Source organism: Nyctereutes procyonoides, unplaced genomic scaffold, assembly GCF_905146905.1.
Source record: "Nyctereutes procyonoides isolate TBG_1078 unplaced genomic scaffold, NYPRO_anot_genome, whole genome shotgun sequence".
NCBI lineage: Eukaryota > Metazoa > Chordata > Mammalia > Carnivora > Canidae > Nyctereutes > Nyctereutes procyonoides.
Window position 1 is genome coordinate 67,447,269 of NW_026575052.1, and position 15,264 is coordinate 67,462,532.

Below are 15,264 nucleotides of genomic sequence, written 5' to 3' on the forward strand. Positions count from 1 at the left end.
TAAAATCATTAACAAATGTAATAGGAATCTGGTGAGTTTGGGGGTAGCTAGTTTTGTATTAGCTGTTGTCATGGGTTTGCTCCTGCTTTTTTCTATCTGCCTCACCCACAATATCGCGTGTAGTCCGGTTGTAATTAATTAATGTATCAATTACCACCACATTAAAAGGAGTTTCTGTAGACATTCATATACAGCCTCTGTGTGTGTGTGTGTGTGTGTGTGTGTATCACATACACATAAATATGAACAGCCTATCCTGTTTGTATTTTACTTGATTTTTTTTTTTCAACCACATCATACCATTCTTTGATGTAGATCTTTCTGGTGAAATCTTTCCCATCCAATTCGTGCCTTCCCTGAGTATCTTCGAGAAACTGCCAACTTTTGTTAACAAGCATGTAGTTTAAAATGTGCTTTACTCTCATTACCAAATAAATACACAGATATCAAAAGAGTGACCACTTAGAAGTTATAATGGGAAAATCTATCATTTCATTAGAAAAAAGAAAAAGCCAGGATATAAATACATCACGAAGTGTATGCAGGATTTACATAAGGGAAAAAAAACCTCCTGGAAACTAAGGAGGGATGTCAAATAAGACTTAAGCGCAAAGACATAACGTGCATCTAAATACACTGATTTCAGGGAGATTGATTCTGTTAACATTAATTCTCTTAACCTAATTACAAATTCTCTCCATGAATTCTTTAAATTTGGCATAGTGATTAAAAATACATCTCCAGTAACATAGAGGTAAATATTGCCAAGAAAATACTGAAAGAGAAGATTAAGAAGGGCAACTATGGACCTGCATTGGATACTAAAGCATATGTATAAAGCAGTTAAAATACTAGAGTACTGATTGATACAAGGCGACTGGTCAATTGACTCCAGTGTAAAACCCAGAAAAAGAAAAACATAACAGAATTTATGATAAAGTGGCATTTTAAGCTAGGTGAGAAAAGATGGGTTATTTAGAAGAAGCAAATAGATATTCTTTTAAACAGTTCTTAAGTGTTGGGGCACGGGCGCCTGGTGGCTCAGTTGGTTAAGCCTCTGTTTATTTTTATTTTTTGTGTCTGTTGATTTTAGCTCCTGTCCCTCCCTCTCTCTCAGAAAAAAAAAAAAAAAAACAAAAAAACCAAAAAAACAAAAACTTAAATGTTGCACCACACTGCAAACTAAATCTTGGATTGATTAAAGATTCAGTTGGGGAATAACAGCAAAAAATAAAAATAAAGAAAATGTAAACGTAAGGCTGGGCCAAATGGGAGGATTATGAGGCATGCAGAAACGGGTTTTCATTTCATCTAGGGAATATGAATTGTTCTCCCCTTGTGAGCTTGCACTTGATGATACACATTGCCAAGTCTGACCATGAGAACAGTTTTCTGTTGGCTGCATCCGCTCCATTCCATGGAGACTGACAGGGGTCCCGAGGGATGTGGAAGAGGAATAAACTGAGGGAGAGCATTCGTTAGGGAAGTATTCTGGGGGAACGTGCTTTCATGCACTCTAGCCCTAGTCGTATATAAATACTACGCTTTTTTTTTTTTTCTTAAGATTTCATTTATTTATTCATGAGAAACTCAGGGAGAGGGAGAAGCAGTCTCCCTGCGGGGGAGTCTTGTGCGGGACTTGATCCCAAAATCCAGGATCAGGACTTGAGCTGAAAGCATAGGCTCAACCACTGAGCCACTCAGGGGCCCGGAAGACTACTTTTCCACACCCCAGAGTCTTTTGCAAATGTCCCATAATGCTCAGCCATCCCGGCAACGTTTGAGGGGAAGCCAGCCCAGCTCAAGGGGTCGCGGAGATTTGAGAGGCTTGGGCCTCCTGGCACATGCGCTTTGGGCACTCTTGGCCATGGGCTCCTTGTGAGCAGGCGAGTGGCGCCAGTTTCTGAGGTGTGCGGGTGCATTTGTGTTTAGCTGCCTTGCTGTGGTACATTTGTTCTGCAGAGAGAGATCTTGGACCCCGGTGCTCAGTTGCTGGGACCTTGCTGCGAGGCCGGCTTGGCTTATCTCCAGCACTAAGTGTTGAGCTCTAGAGGCGGCGAAAACCTGTGTCTGTGAAGCCTGAAAGCTTTGCGATGAAGACAATGTTTAGCTTCAGGGGCAAGAGGGGCGAGCTGCCCTTGGGCTTCAAGATGAGGCGGCGGAGGGCCGGCTCGCAGCGTCTGAATGGTACCAAACTCGCCAACCCGGGCCCCGGGTACCACATCCCAGACAGAGGTCTCAGAAAGATCCACAAAGCTGCCAGCGGGGGCAAGGCAGCGAAAGTGCAGCGGATTCTGTTGCTGGGAGACCAGATGAACAGGTGATAGGGACTTTGCAGCTGGCGGGGAGGAGGCAGGGTGGACGGGGTGAGGCGCTCACCTTGCTGGCCTGAGTCTGGAGAGCTGAGCCCTGGGTCACCACCCAGGGCGCTTGGCCGGCTTTCTTCTGGTGGCCCCGCAGCACGTACCTAGGTCGTGGAACCTTACCTGGGGTCTACTCTGGCCCACTGAGCAGCAAAACGTCTTCAGCTGCCTTTGGACCCGTTCAGAATTCTCCGTAGGGAGCACTTTACAGACAGTTTTGACGTGATTTAACGGGTTTTCAACAGTAGAAAGGAAATTAAGGGGACGCCTGGGTGCTGAGTGGGTGAGCATCTGCCTTTGGTTCAGGTTGTGATCCTGGGTCCTGGGAACCCCAGTCAGGTTCCTAGCACGGAGCCTGCGTCTCCCTCTGCCTATGTCTCTGCCTCTCTGTCAGTGTCTCATGAATAACTAAAATCTTAAAAAAAGAAATGAAATTCAGTGTATATAGTATTTTGTTTTTAATGGACATCTTATACCAATGTTATTAAAGAGTGCATGCTGAGAGAAGTAATTCCCAGAATTACTTTGGATACAGGGCAGTATCTGACTTATATCTGTGTACAGTTTGTACCTATGTTATTTACTGAGGGACCTTGGGAGGAGATTTGGAATTGGGAAGATGGTTCTGTCTGTGAATAGGAAGTCTCATTTTTCTGAAAATGTGTACTCTTCCCGTGTTTATCAGTATTCCATGACGCAATAGAAACGTTATGGTTTTAGAAATTTTGAGCTTATACGTGCGGTCTCTGTTCTTTTCATTGTGATAAAATTAAGAAAAGTTTTGCAATCACTCACTATATTGTACACCTGAACTTAATACAACGCTGTATGTTAACAAACTGGAACTAAAATGAAAACTTGAAAAAAAATTTATAGAATACCTTCCAGTTATTAAAACGTACCTTAAATTTCCTCAAAGTATTCGTTGACTAACAGCTGAAAAGACGGATAAATGAATGGAACAGATAAGAAAATGCCAAACACCTAAGTATATGTTAAGACTTTATAACTTGATGCTGGTGACATTTCATATTAGTAGGAAAAGGTGAATCATTCATCATGTTGATGACATATCTGCCCTTTGGAGAAAACTAGCTAGAATTTTATCTCATAAAAATAAGTTCCAGATGGAATACAGATTAAAAATGTTAAATATGCAAAATACAGTACAAGAGAAGAAAACATGAACGCTTCTATGCCCATTTTTTATGTTGACAAAGACCATTCTTAAGAATGACTTTAAAAGCAAGAGTTCGGGCAGCCCAGGTGGCTCAGCGGTATAGCGCTGCCTTCAGCCCAGGTCCTGATTCTGGAGACCTAGGATCGAGTCCCACGTCGGGCTCCCTACATGGAACCTGCTTCTCCCTCTGCCTGTGCTCTGCCTCCCTCTCTCCCCCTGTGTCTCTCACAAATAAGGAAAATCTTAAAAAATAAAATAAAATAAAAGCAAGAGTTCTGGAGGTTGATTCAGCCACATAAAAAATTAAAACTCACTGTATATCAGAAAATAATATTAATAAAATAAAAGAAAATGTCCTTGCAAAATATTTACAACATATGTGTATCAGATAAAAAAAAATGTCTTTGTTTTACAGGGAAGGTATTAAAGGAATGAAATAGGGGGGGCCTCTGGGTGGCCCAGTTGGCTGCTTCTGACTTCCTCTCAGGGTCATGATCTCTGGGTCCTGGGATTCAGCCCCTGGTGAGGCTCCCTGCTAGGTGGGGAATCTGCTTTTCCTTTGGCCCCTCCCCTCTGCTGGTGCTCTCTCTGTGTCAAAAAAAAAAAAAAAATCTAAAATAAAAAAGGAGTAAAATCCCATTTTCCATCTGCAGGCTTTGTGAAGATAAGGAATGATGGTACTCATACTCCTGGTTAAAGTTGTTTTTGACTTTTCAGATAGTTCGGTGGTTAAGTCCCAATTGAAAAATATGTATTCCTTTTACCCATGAATTTTATTGATTTAAAATATCTTTAGTAAATAATTAAAGATAAACAATATACAATATGCTTTTCTCAGCACTATTTACAATAGCAGTGTATTAAGAACTCATTTAATGGCCTTTATAAATAAGTGGCAGTGTATCCATAGGCTGGACTACTATGTGACCACTCAATGTGGCAAAGATAATTGATACACATTAACATGCAAAGCTGTACTTTAGTGGATCATTAAATGAGGGGGAAAAATGGTTTGATGATACAAACACATAAGCAGACAATGGTTTTGTGTTAGCCAAAAAGATGTGAAAAATATAAAATTAGTTATCTTGAAACATTTGGATTGTAAGTGAATTTTTCTTGTTTCTTAAAAAAAGTCTGATTTCTACAGGAAAAGGTATACAAAAATTCCAACAAAGGTTTATTATCAATGAAGTAATCCAGGAGAACAGCAAGAATATGAATCTTGTGTAGGCAAAAAGAATTTCTATTTATTTACTTTTAAGAGGTTTCATTGATTCATTTGAGAGGGAGAAATCAGGCACATAAGCAGCAGGGAGGGGCGGGGGGACAAGCAGAAACCCCGTGGAGCAGGGAGCCTGATGATGTAGGACTCGATCCCAGGACCCCCGAGGTTCATGACTTGAGCCAAAGGCAGATGCCTAACTGAACTGACTGAGTTACCCAGGTGCCCCTCTTTCTATTTAAAAAAAAAAAATTGATGGGCGTGAGGATTGGTATTTTCTGACAACCTTTAGCCTCTTCAGAACTAAGGGGAATATTTTTATCTGTATGTAGATTTTATTATGCATACATTAAATATATATGTATGATTTTGTTATGTGCAGCTTTATAACAGGCAATAAGTAAATGATTAACAATAAAATTTTATTTTAGTTAAATCCTCATGAAAATAAAAAATACAAATGATACTGTGATAGCTTACAGAACTTTTGTTGTTTCCCTCTTCTGAAAAAAGTAGCAAATATAAGTTTTTATTGCTATTTCAAAAGTATTAGTTTACTTTACAAAACTTTTCTTTAAAAATATTGAACTTTCCTGGTGCTTTGGTGGCTGTTTGTTGAGCATCAGACTCTTGATTTTGGCTCTGGTCATGATCTTAGGATTGTGGGGTTGAGCCCCCCCCCCCCCGTCGGGCTCAATGTTCAATGGGGAGGCTGCTTGAGATTGTCTCCCTCTCCCTCTGCCCTTCACCGCACTCATGTATTCTCTCTTTCTCAAAGAAATAGATAAATCTTTAAAAACTATTGAACTCTCCAAATGTATTTATTCTTCAGTCCATTTATTTCTCAAACAGAACCTGAACACGGGTTATGTAGCAGACATAGTCTACTCAGGATCTTTTCAATCTTAAAAAGACTTCATGTTGCCCAGTATGAGCAAGATGAGAAATTTTATGTATTTAGGTTTTAAAGCTTTCATTGTTAAGTGTAATCTCTCCACCCAACGTGGGGCTTGACGTTTAAGGACACATGCTCTACTGACTGAGCCAGCCAGGCACTCCTAAGATGAGAGATTTTATTTTATTTTGTAAAAGTTAAAAGATGTATTTATTTTAAAGGGAGAGAGAGGGTCATGGGAGAGGGGAGGGACAAGGGGGAGAGAGGAACCCAAGCAAACTCCACCCTGAGCATGGAGCCTAATGTGGGGCTCCGTCTTACGACCTTGAGATCATCCTGAGCCAAAACCAAAAGTTGGACACTCAATCACCTGAGCCACCCGGGTGCCCCTAAGGTGAGAAATTTTAAATGGAAGTATTAGGACTTAATCTCACCTGAAGCTTTTCCTTGGAACTTCCTGTCAAAGGAAAACATTTCTGAAGATCAGAAATTGTAAAAGATTACCTTTACCTGCCCTTTTGACATTTCAATAATATTAAATACTAATATTGGTAATTGGAAATAACTTGATTTCTATGATTCTAAACATTTTTCTATTAATTGAAATGCTTAATAAAATGAGCTTCCCCACATCCCCCCCCCCAAAAAAGTAAAATGAGCTGTGCCCGTTTATTTGAAATCCGAGTTTCCTTTGGCTCAAACTTCCTTGAAAACCAAACTAAGAATTACTTACAATTATTCTTTTGTTATTTTAGTCTCTTTTACCCGTAATGTGCTTTCAACTACTGAAAATTATTTTAGTTCTTGAACAGTGTAATTCCAAGCATAGGACTAGAAGTGCAACAGACCTGTTGTATATTGTTGTATATGTCATTATTTCACTTAAGGCACACCGTAGATTGTATGATGCCCCACTATTTATGTACCAAGAAGAAATATTTAAAAATCATGCCAGTTATAGTTTTAAGACATTTTGAATTAGAAATTGGATTCCAATGTCAGAGGTATTAAAAGGTGACAAAATGAGCATCTTGGAATCATTGAAATAGAGTATTCTTGCTCATCCTTAAACGTAGCCGCAAAGTAGGCATAATTGGATCATTTTACCTCATTGTAGTGGGTCTTTGTAAGTTGTAGTAATAGCTATAATAATATGTGTGCTAGGAACTAGTATTCTAAACACTTTGCATGGATCCTCATTTAAGGATCATGACAAGAGGTCTTGTGAGATAACTACCTTTTATTTTATTTATTATTGTTTCGTAACCTCTATAACCAACAGGGGTCTCGAACCCCTGGCTCCCGAGATCGAGTGACATGCTCTTCAGAGTGAGCCAGACAGGCGACCTGAGATAACTATTTTTGTGCCCATTTTGTGGATGAGGAAATTGCGATAAGGCTAAGTGGTCACAGTGAAGCGACAGAGTTAAGTAGGAATCAAACCCAGGTTGAGCTGCCTCCTGAGGTCATGCTCTTCCTAAACAGATAGGCTGCTCTTTTAATAGAGTGGTGAATAATCACTAATAAGTATTGTACTTTCTTCCAAAGTAAACTAATTGTTTGTTTTGGGGTCTTGAGAATAACAGAGTATTTAACATTTACAATTCTATGAATTAATTTGCAATTTTTGAAAAGGTACACTGTAATTTCCTGACAAGTCCTTTCACGCTCACAGGAGTGCTCTGCACTTGGCCTGTGCCAATGGCCGTGAAGATATGGTGAAGCTCCTGGTAGATCGGAAATGCGAGCTAAACCTCCGTGATGGTGAAGACACGACAGCTCTAATGAAGGTGGGTGGTCACAGCTATGTCTGCCTGAGGTGGATTGGATTGAAGTCCTTGCAATGAACATTTGTTGCATTTAAACATAACTCATTGGTGAAACTTGTGGCATGTTTCCTTTAAGTTCCCAGAATTTACATTCTGTTTCTTGGTGTAATGCTCACAGGCTGTACAATGCCAAGAAGAGGCATGTGTAACTCTTCTCCTGGAACACGGTGCTGATCCGAATCTGAAAGACAACAAGGGCAACACCGCTCTCCATTATGCAGCCCGTGAAGAGATTGTCTCAATAGCAGAGAAGCTGCTTTTACAAAACGCAAATATAGAGGCCAAAAACACGGTACAAATCAACTTTTTTTTTTACAACGTATTTGACATTATAAATAAATAAATAAGTAAGTAAATAAATAAATAAATAAATAGCTGCAAAAGGTTTATATATATGTGCATATATATGTACATAGGTATATATTTATATGAAGACATCGGCACTGAATTTTATACAGTAGGTCCTGTCATCATGGAAACAACTGCAAACCAAGGCAGGGGGTGGGAAAGAGAAAAGTAATGCATATAGAAAGGCAACATTTTGTCTGCTAGCCATCCTTCCACCCCAGAAAGAAAATCTTCCCCTTAGTGCCTGGGAGTAGATGATCCCCTCAGAGCCCACAAAGGATTGAAGGCCTAGAGGGGAGTGTGGTGATGATGGAGGCCGAAAGCTGTGTAGGGGCTTAGGAAATGAATGCTTCTGGGGATGAGTAGGAGACCGTGACCCAGAGGAGTAGCTTGGGTGAATGTAAATGGGAGGAGAAAGCAGCAGGTTGTAATAGGCCTTGGGCGCTCTAGGCCCTAAGGTTCAGAAGATGAGAGCAGGGGGATCAGGTCATGACATCCTACAGGTGGTATCTGCTTGTGCTGGTAGCCAATCTGCCAGCCATGTACCATGGTGAGGCCTCCCATTCCGGAGAGTAGCTCCTGCTCAGCCTATGTAGTTCCTCAGTGGGGTGGTAGGTGTCCATGGGGAGCTGGTGATGAGCACACTTGCCAGTCTCCGTGTGCTTTCTTTGACGTGCATTACCTTCAGTTGCTGCTCTTGCAGAAACACTGTTGTGTGCCATAGATAGGGTCGATTTTTCATGGAAGCTCAAGCATGTCCTGGATGAAAATATTTTGAAATAATTGTCTAAGCTTTTGCTTTAAATAACAACACTTTTTATGTTTGAAGATTGTATTTATATGAGAGAGAGCAAACATGAGGAGGGAGGAAAGGCAGAGGTAGGGGAAGAAGAGGCCTTCCCACTGAGCCAGGTAGCCTGATGCACGGGGCTTGATGTCAGGAATGGGATCATGAGCATAACTAGACGGAGATGCTTGACCCACTGAGCCACCCAGGCTCACCATAATACTTCTTCCTTTCTGCCTTTCTTTTTTTTTTTTAAATTAAGTTTTTTTTTTTTTTTCAGCTCACACTCTGGGGTTTATGTATTTATTTTATTTTATCTTTATTTTTTTCTTTTAAAAATTTTTTTTAGTTGGAATTCAATTGCCAACATATAGCACAGCACCGAGTGCTCATCCTGTCACGTGCCTCCCCGTTGGTGCCCGTCACCCAGTCACCCCAACCCCCCACCCACCTCCCTTTCCACCACCCCTTCTTTGGTTCCCACAGTTAGGAGTCTCTCATGTTCTGTCCCCCTCACTGATATTTCCCACTCGTTTTCTCTGCTTTCCCCTTTATTCCCTTTCACTCTTTTCTATTCCCCATATGAATGAGACCATATAATGTTTGTCCTTCTCCGATTGACTTACTTCACTCAGCATAATACCCTCCAGTTGCATCCATGTTGAAGCAGATGGTGGGTATTTTTTGTTTCTAATTGTTGAGTAATCTGTGGTATATGTCCACAATGGAATATTACTCAGCCATGAGATTTTATTTATTTTTGAGGAAGTGAGTGAGCATGTGCAAGCAGGGGGTGGTGTGGGGGCCGAGGGAAAAGAAAGAGAGTGAGAATCTGAAGTAGACTTTGCGCTGAGCCTGGCTCAGCGCTGGATCTTATGACTCTGATCATCACCTGAGTTAAGACCAAGAGTCAGATGCTCAACGGACTGAGCCACTCAGTTGCCCCTAAATAATGATACCTCTAAAGAAGCATTAGAGAATGCAGGTTTCTTGTATGTATTTATGGCAAATATTTATGAGAACACAGAATGTGTTATGAAACTTTGTTTTCAAAAATGTTTTCTCACCCAGTTTGTTTTCTTATTTAGTGTCAAACAACAGAGGAAAGCAAAATTTGCCTTGGAAATAGGCTTTGTCTTAAAACACAAAACAAGTGTATTTTACAATAGAAAATCCTGCTGCTGTTGAGAAGTTCCTACTTGATCAAAAAGTGATTTATTAACACGGTCGGAGTTTATCTTTTATCAGCCTTGACTTAAGAGGGACAAAAGAGGGGAAAAGGAGAAAGCAGTCAGAAACACGCAGAGCGATTTAGACATTTGGCAAGTGAAGGGAAATATCAAGACAAGGTTTTTGGATTGTGTTTGGTTTTCTTCAGTGTTTATGTTTAGGTAAGGAGTCTTCAATTTTCAGGGATAATAATTCTTACTTTAGGAACCAGTGAGTGTCTTGTAAACTTATATAGAGATCAATTCTAGGAGGACTCTAAGGACATCAGATTGGTAGTAAACAGGTGGTTGAATGGGCACGAAAAGGGACGCCTGTGTGGCTCAGTGATTGAGCATATGCCTTCGGCTCAGGGCATGATCCCTTGGTCTCCGAATCGAGTCCCACCTGGTGCTCCTTGAATGGAGGAGCCTGCTTCTCCCTCTGCCTGTGTCTCTGTCTCTCTCTCTCTCTCTCTCTTGGTCTCTCATGAATAAATAAACAGAAATCTTAAAAAAACAAAAACTGGACAAGAAGAGGAAAGAACACAGTATAGTATTTTGCAGCTATAGCCACTTAGATAAGAGTCTAAACTCTGCTTGCAAATCTAGAATGTCTTGATGGGAAGGAAGTAAGGAGTGTGTAAATAATGGAATCAAGTTGCAGTTTGAGTTTACTAGTCCTTGTTCTACCTCTAGCCATGGAAATTGAATGTAGGTTTGATAAGTGACTCATTTCTGTTTTTGGCTGAATCCTCAAGTGATAGGGAGAATTGGCCACATAGGTGAAAGAGGAGACTGCCATGGTTGTGTACTGTACTAGTTCTCAGCTAGACTCGTGCTGGTGAATCACAGTCAACTAGGGAACTTTAAAAGAATTTACAAGCCAAAACTGTCCCGTGAAGATTTTGACGGAGTGAATCCAATAACGTGTGTACGCAGAAATTTGGAAATAGTTTTTTGAGATTCTGATACAGCGCTTGGCTAAGAACTACTGAATGGGTAGGTATACATATGCAAATTTAGAGATGTAAAAAAAAAAAACTGATGTTTGATACTGGCTACATCCTTCCACTCTCTCCAACATTAGCCTTTCATCCCTCTGTATCTCTCTTTTTTTTTTTTTTTAGTAAATTAATTTTTATTTGTGTTCAATTTACCAATATACAGAATAACACCCAGTGCTCATCCCGACAAGTGTCCCCCTCAGTGCCCGTCACCCATTCACCCCCACCCCCCGCCCTCCTCCCCCTCCACCACCCCTAGTTCATTTCCCAGGGTTAGGAGTCTTTATGTTCTGTCTCCCTTTCTGATATTTCCCACACACTTCTTCTCCCTTCCCTTATATTCCCTTTCACTATTATTCATATTCCCCAAATGAATGAGAACATACACTGTCCTTCTCCGATTGACTTACTTCACTCAGCATAATACCCTCCAGTTCCATCCACGTTGAAGCAAATGGTGGGTATTTGTCGTTTCTAATGGCTGAGTAATATTCCATTGTATACATAGACCACATCTTCTTTATCCATTCATCTTTCGATGGGCACCGAGGCTCCTTCCACAGTTTGGCTATTGTGGACATGGCTGCTAGAAACATCGGGGTGCAGGTGTCCCGGCGTTTCATTGCATCTGAATCTTTGGGGTAAATCCCTAACAGTGCAATTGCTGGGTCGTAGGGCAGGTCTATTTTTAACTCTTAGAGGAACCTCCACACAGTTTTCCAGAGTGGCTGAACTATTTCACGTTCCCACCAACAGTGTAAGAGGGTTCCCCTTTCTCTGCATCCTCTCCAACATTTGTGGTTTCCTGCCTTGTTAATTTTCCCCATTCTCACTGGTGTGAGGTGGTATCTCATTGTGGTTTTGATTTGTATTTCCCTGATGGCAAGTGATGCAGAGCATTTTCTCATGTGCATGTTGGCCATGTCTATGTCTTCCTCTGTGAGATTTCTCTTCATGTCTTTTGCCCATTTCATGATTGGATTGTTTGTTTCTTTGGTGTTGAGTTTAATAAGTTCTTTATAGATTTTGGAAACTAGCCCTTTATCTGATATGTTATTTGCAAATATCTTCTCCCATTCTGTAGGTTGTCTTTTAGTTTTGTTGACTGTATCCTTTGCTGTGCAAAAGCTTCTTATCTTGATGAAGTCCCAATAGTTCATTTTTGCTTTTGTTTCTTTTGCTTTTGTGGATGTATCTTGCAAGAAGTTACTGTGGCCAAGTTCAAAAAGGGTGTTGCCTGTGTTCTCCTCTAGGATTTGATGGAATCTTGTCTCACATTTAGATCTTTCATCCATTTTGAGTTTATCTTTGTGTATGGTGCAAGAGAGTGGTCTAGTTTCATTCTTCTGCATGTGTATCTCTTTGAGATTACAGATGAAAATTATTGGTCATCTCTGTTGGCTTGAAAAATAATTACCTTTTCTTCCAACTATCAGTCATTCACCGACACCCAGATGGGAAGTCTTTATGAGTAGTCTCATAATAAGTAGAGTCTGACCCTTTAAAGATTTTACATGTTTTGCTACCATTGTGATTATTACAAGCAGGGTTTTTCCAATTGCAGCAGTAGAAACCCGTGAACCTTCTTTTTCAGTTGAAGCTGTGCGATAGACTATCTTAGGATGTCTTTCAAATTCATAGGGCCCTGGCATAGTCACTACTGTGTTAAACATTCAGCATGTAGTTAGTGACAATACAGATGGTAATTGTTTTAATAACTTTGCTTCAGCATTCCTCTGACCTCCTGTCTGTTCGGTTAGCAATCTGAGGGAAGTAAATAGAAATAGATTGCAGTTGAAACAAGCATTGGAAAATTCTGACAGTAGGTGTTAATGAGTCTTCACAGCAATTTTCCTTAGAAGGTGGGGCCTAATTTGTTGGTAAAACATGATCCTGATGCTTTAGGAAAGGTTTGATGTCCAAGTATTTGTTTTACGCACGGCTATTGGAAACAGTCACGGCAAATAGAAAAACACAAGTAGGCTATAGACTAAATGTGGCCCCCGGATGTATTTAGTTTCCACTGTCAGTTGAGCTAACGTTTAAAATTATGACACGCATGTAGAACTCTGGATTTTGAGCTTTTCTTGTAGATCACTTCTGGTACCTTGAGCCCATGCTGCTGTTTGGTATGCTGTGCAGAGGCTGTCCCTTTATATGAGGCGTGTGTCTCCAGTTTGCTCGTGTCCCCGCCTAGGTACTTCACTGACTCGTGTCACCTGCTTTGCCTCCATAAGCATTGAGTTTACAATTACTGTTTTATGGTATATGTTGACAGAGATTTCAAGATTTTCAAGACACTCCATATTAATTTACAATATATATTTTGTATTTTATGTTAATTTCTTAGGATTGGGATTGAATTTTCTGTTTCTTTGTCTCCTTATTTTTGTCATTACTTTATTCAGTAATTGATGAGAGACACACAGAGAGAGGCAGAGAGCTAGGCACAGGGGGAAGCAGGCTCTCTATGGGGATCCTGATGTGGGCTCGATCCCAGGATCTCGGATCACCATGCTAAACCACTGAGTCACCTGGTGCCTCAGGATGAATTTTCCAAGTTAAAATTAAAAGTTTTTTTTTTTTTTGAAAACCATTTTTTCTTTAAATGTACTGTATTCATGTTCCTTTTGGAATATCTGTATGTCATGTGAGGTTAATCCATTTTATTTGGATATGTTATGCATATTGCAGAGAATATTAAATAATTTAGTAGTATTGATTGTGCTAAAAAAATAATCTATGTAAGCCAGTATTAGAATTTTTTTGTTATTAAGATTTTTTATTTAAATTCATTTTACCAATCTATAAAAACACAGTGCTACTCCAGTATTCCTATTTTTATTGATAAGCTGTTATATTTTTAGTTCTGAATTACACTTTGCCTAAAATACAAAATAAGTATAAATAGTAATCACAGTAGAAACTGGAATACTAAGAGGATTTTTAGAAGTGGATATGCCTTATGGGTCCCAGAATTAATATAATTGAGACCAAATCTGATACTTATTTCACGTAGCGTAAGACCCTAAGTCAGTTAGAGGAAGACAGTTATCTCATGGTCACATTCATTATGTAGATGTTAGAAACAAAACAGAGTATCAGAGGGGAAGAGAAGAAAAACTAAAACAAGACAGAGTGAGGGAGACAGACAATAAGAGACTCTTAATCATAAGAACCAACCTGAGTGTCCCTGGAGGGGTTGGTATGGGTCGATGGGATAACTGGGTGATGGACATTACAGAGGGCACATGATGGAATGAGCACTGGGTATTACATAAGACTGCTGAATCGCAACCTTTTCCCTCTGAAACTAATAATACACTATATGTTATTTAATTGAATTTAATCAAAAAGGTAAAAATGAGAAAAATCTCATACTGACCTTTCTAGCAGTTGAGATAAAGCTTTATCATTGTATTGTAGGAGAAAGTCCAAGGACTATTATTTATTTATTTCTTTTTAATTTTATTTTAATTCAGTTTGCCACAATAAAGTATAACACCCAGCGCTCATCTCATCATTTGTGCCCTCCTTGACCAAGGACTATTTATTCTTTTTAAAAATATTTTATTGATTTATTCATGAAAGACACTGAGAGAGAGGCAGAGACACAGGCAGAGAGAGAAGGAAGCTCCATGCAGGGAACCAGATGTGAGGCTTGAACCTGGGACTCCAGGAACACACCCTGGGCTGAGGACAGGAGCTCAACCTCTAAGCCACTCAGGTTTCCCAACCACAAACTACTTAGTATTAAGCATTCAATGTTCAGTTGAAGCTTGTTTCTTTTATTTATTCTTTTTCTATTTTTTATTTCTACTAAGCTTTATTTACATATTTTGGAGAGACAGCTTGCACATGCACAGGCTTGGGGGGTTGTGTGAGGGGAAGAGGGAGAGAGTATCTTAAACAGACTTGGTGCTGAGTGCCAGGGGAGCCCAGAATCCAAGGTGGGGCTGGATCCCACCACCCTGAGACAAAGCCAAGGATCACTCAACTGGCTACGCAACCCAGCTACCCTGAAACCTAGCTCTTTTCATTCAGAGTCCATCTCCTTAGTGACTCCTTAGTGACTCAGTGTTTTGTGTTGTCATCTGGGATCCCTATACCATTGATAGAAGAGAATCAAGCAAGTTTGTACAACCTGGAGAAAACCCTCGCCTTTATTGGAAAGTTCTTAAAGCTCTATCCCTGAGAACTCTTATTTTTCAAGTATTAATGTTTGCTACAAAAAAAAGGAATTGTCAAATGGGGATAAGCAAATGTAAATGGAGTTCATTTGTGCTACATTAATAGTGCGGTTTTGAATATTTCACAAACATAGATGATCATTGAATCTTTCTTTTGGTGTCTTCCAGTGTCTTCCTTCTTGCAAATTATGTATTCTTTGGAATATAATTGAAAAAACACTATTCCAGAGATAAT

The 15,264-nt window shown here is 40.0% G+C and overlaps 1 protein-coding gene across 1 annotated transcript in view; it reads left to right on the forward strand.

The window, feature by feature from the left end:
• LOC129513687 (ankyrin repeat domain-containing protein 26-like) overlaps positions 1–15,264 on the forward strand; it is a 179,527-nt gene that overhangs the window by 59,941 nt on the left and 104,322 nt on the right. The window contains exons 10-11 of the mRNA XM_055331948.1: positions 7,339–7,453; positions 7,611–7,784. Coding sequence (XP_055187923.1) covers positions 7,339–7,453; positions 7,611–7,784 — 289 coding nt within the window. The remainder of the gene's footprint in view (positions 1–7,338; positions 7,454–7,610; positions 7,785–15,264) is intronic.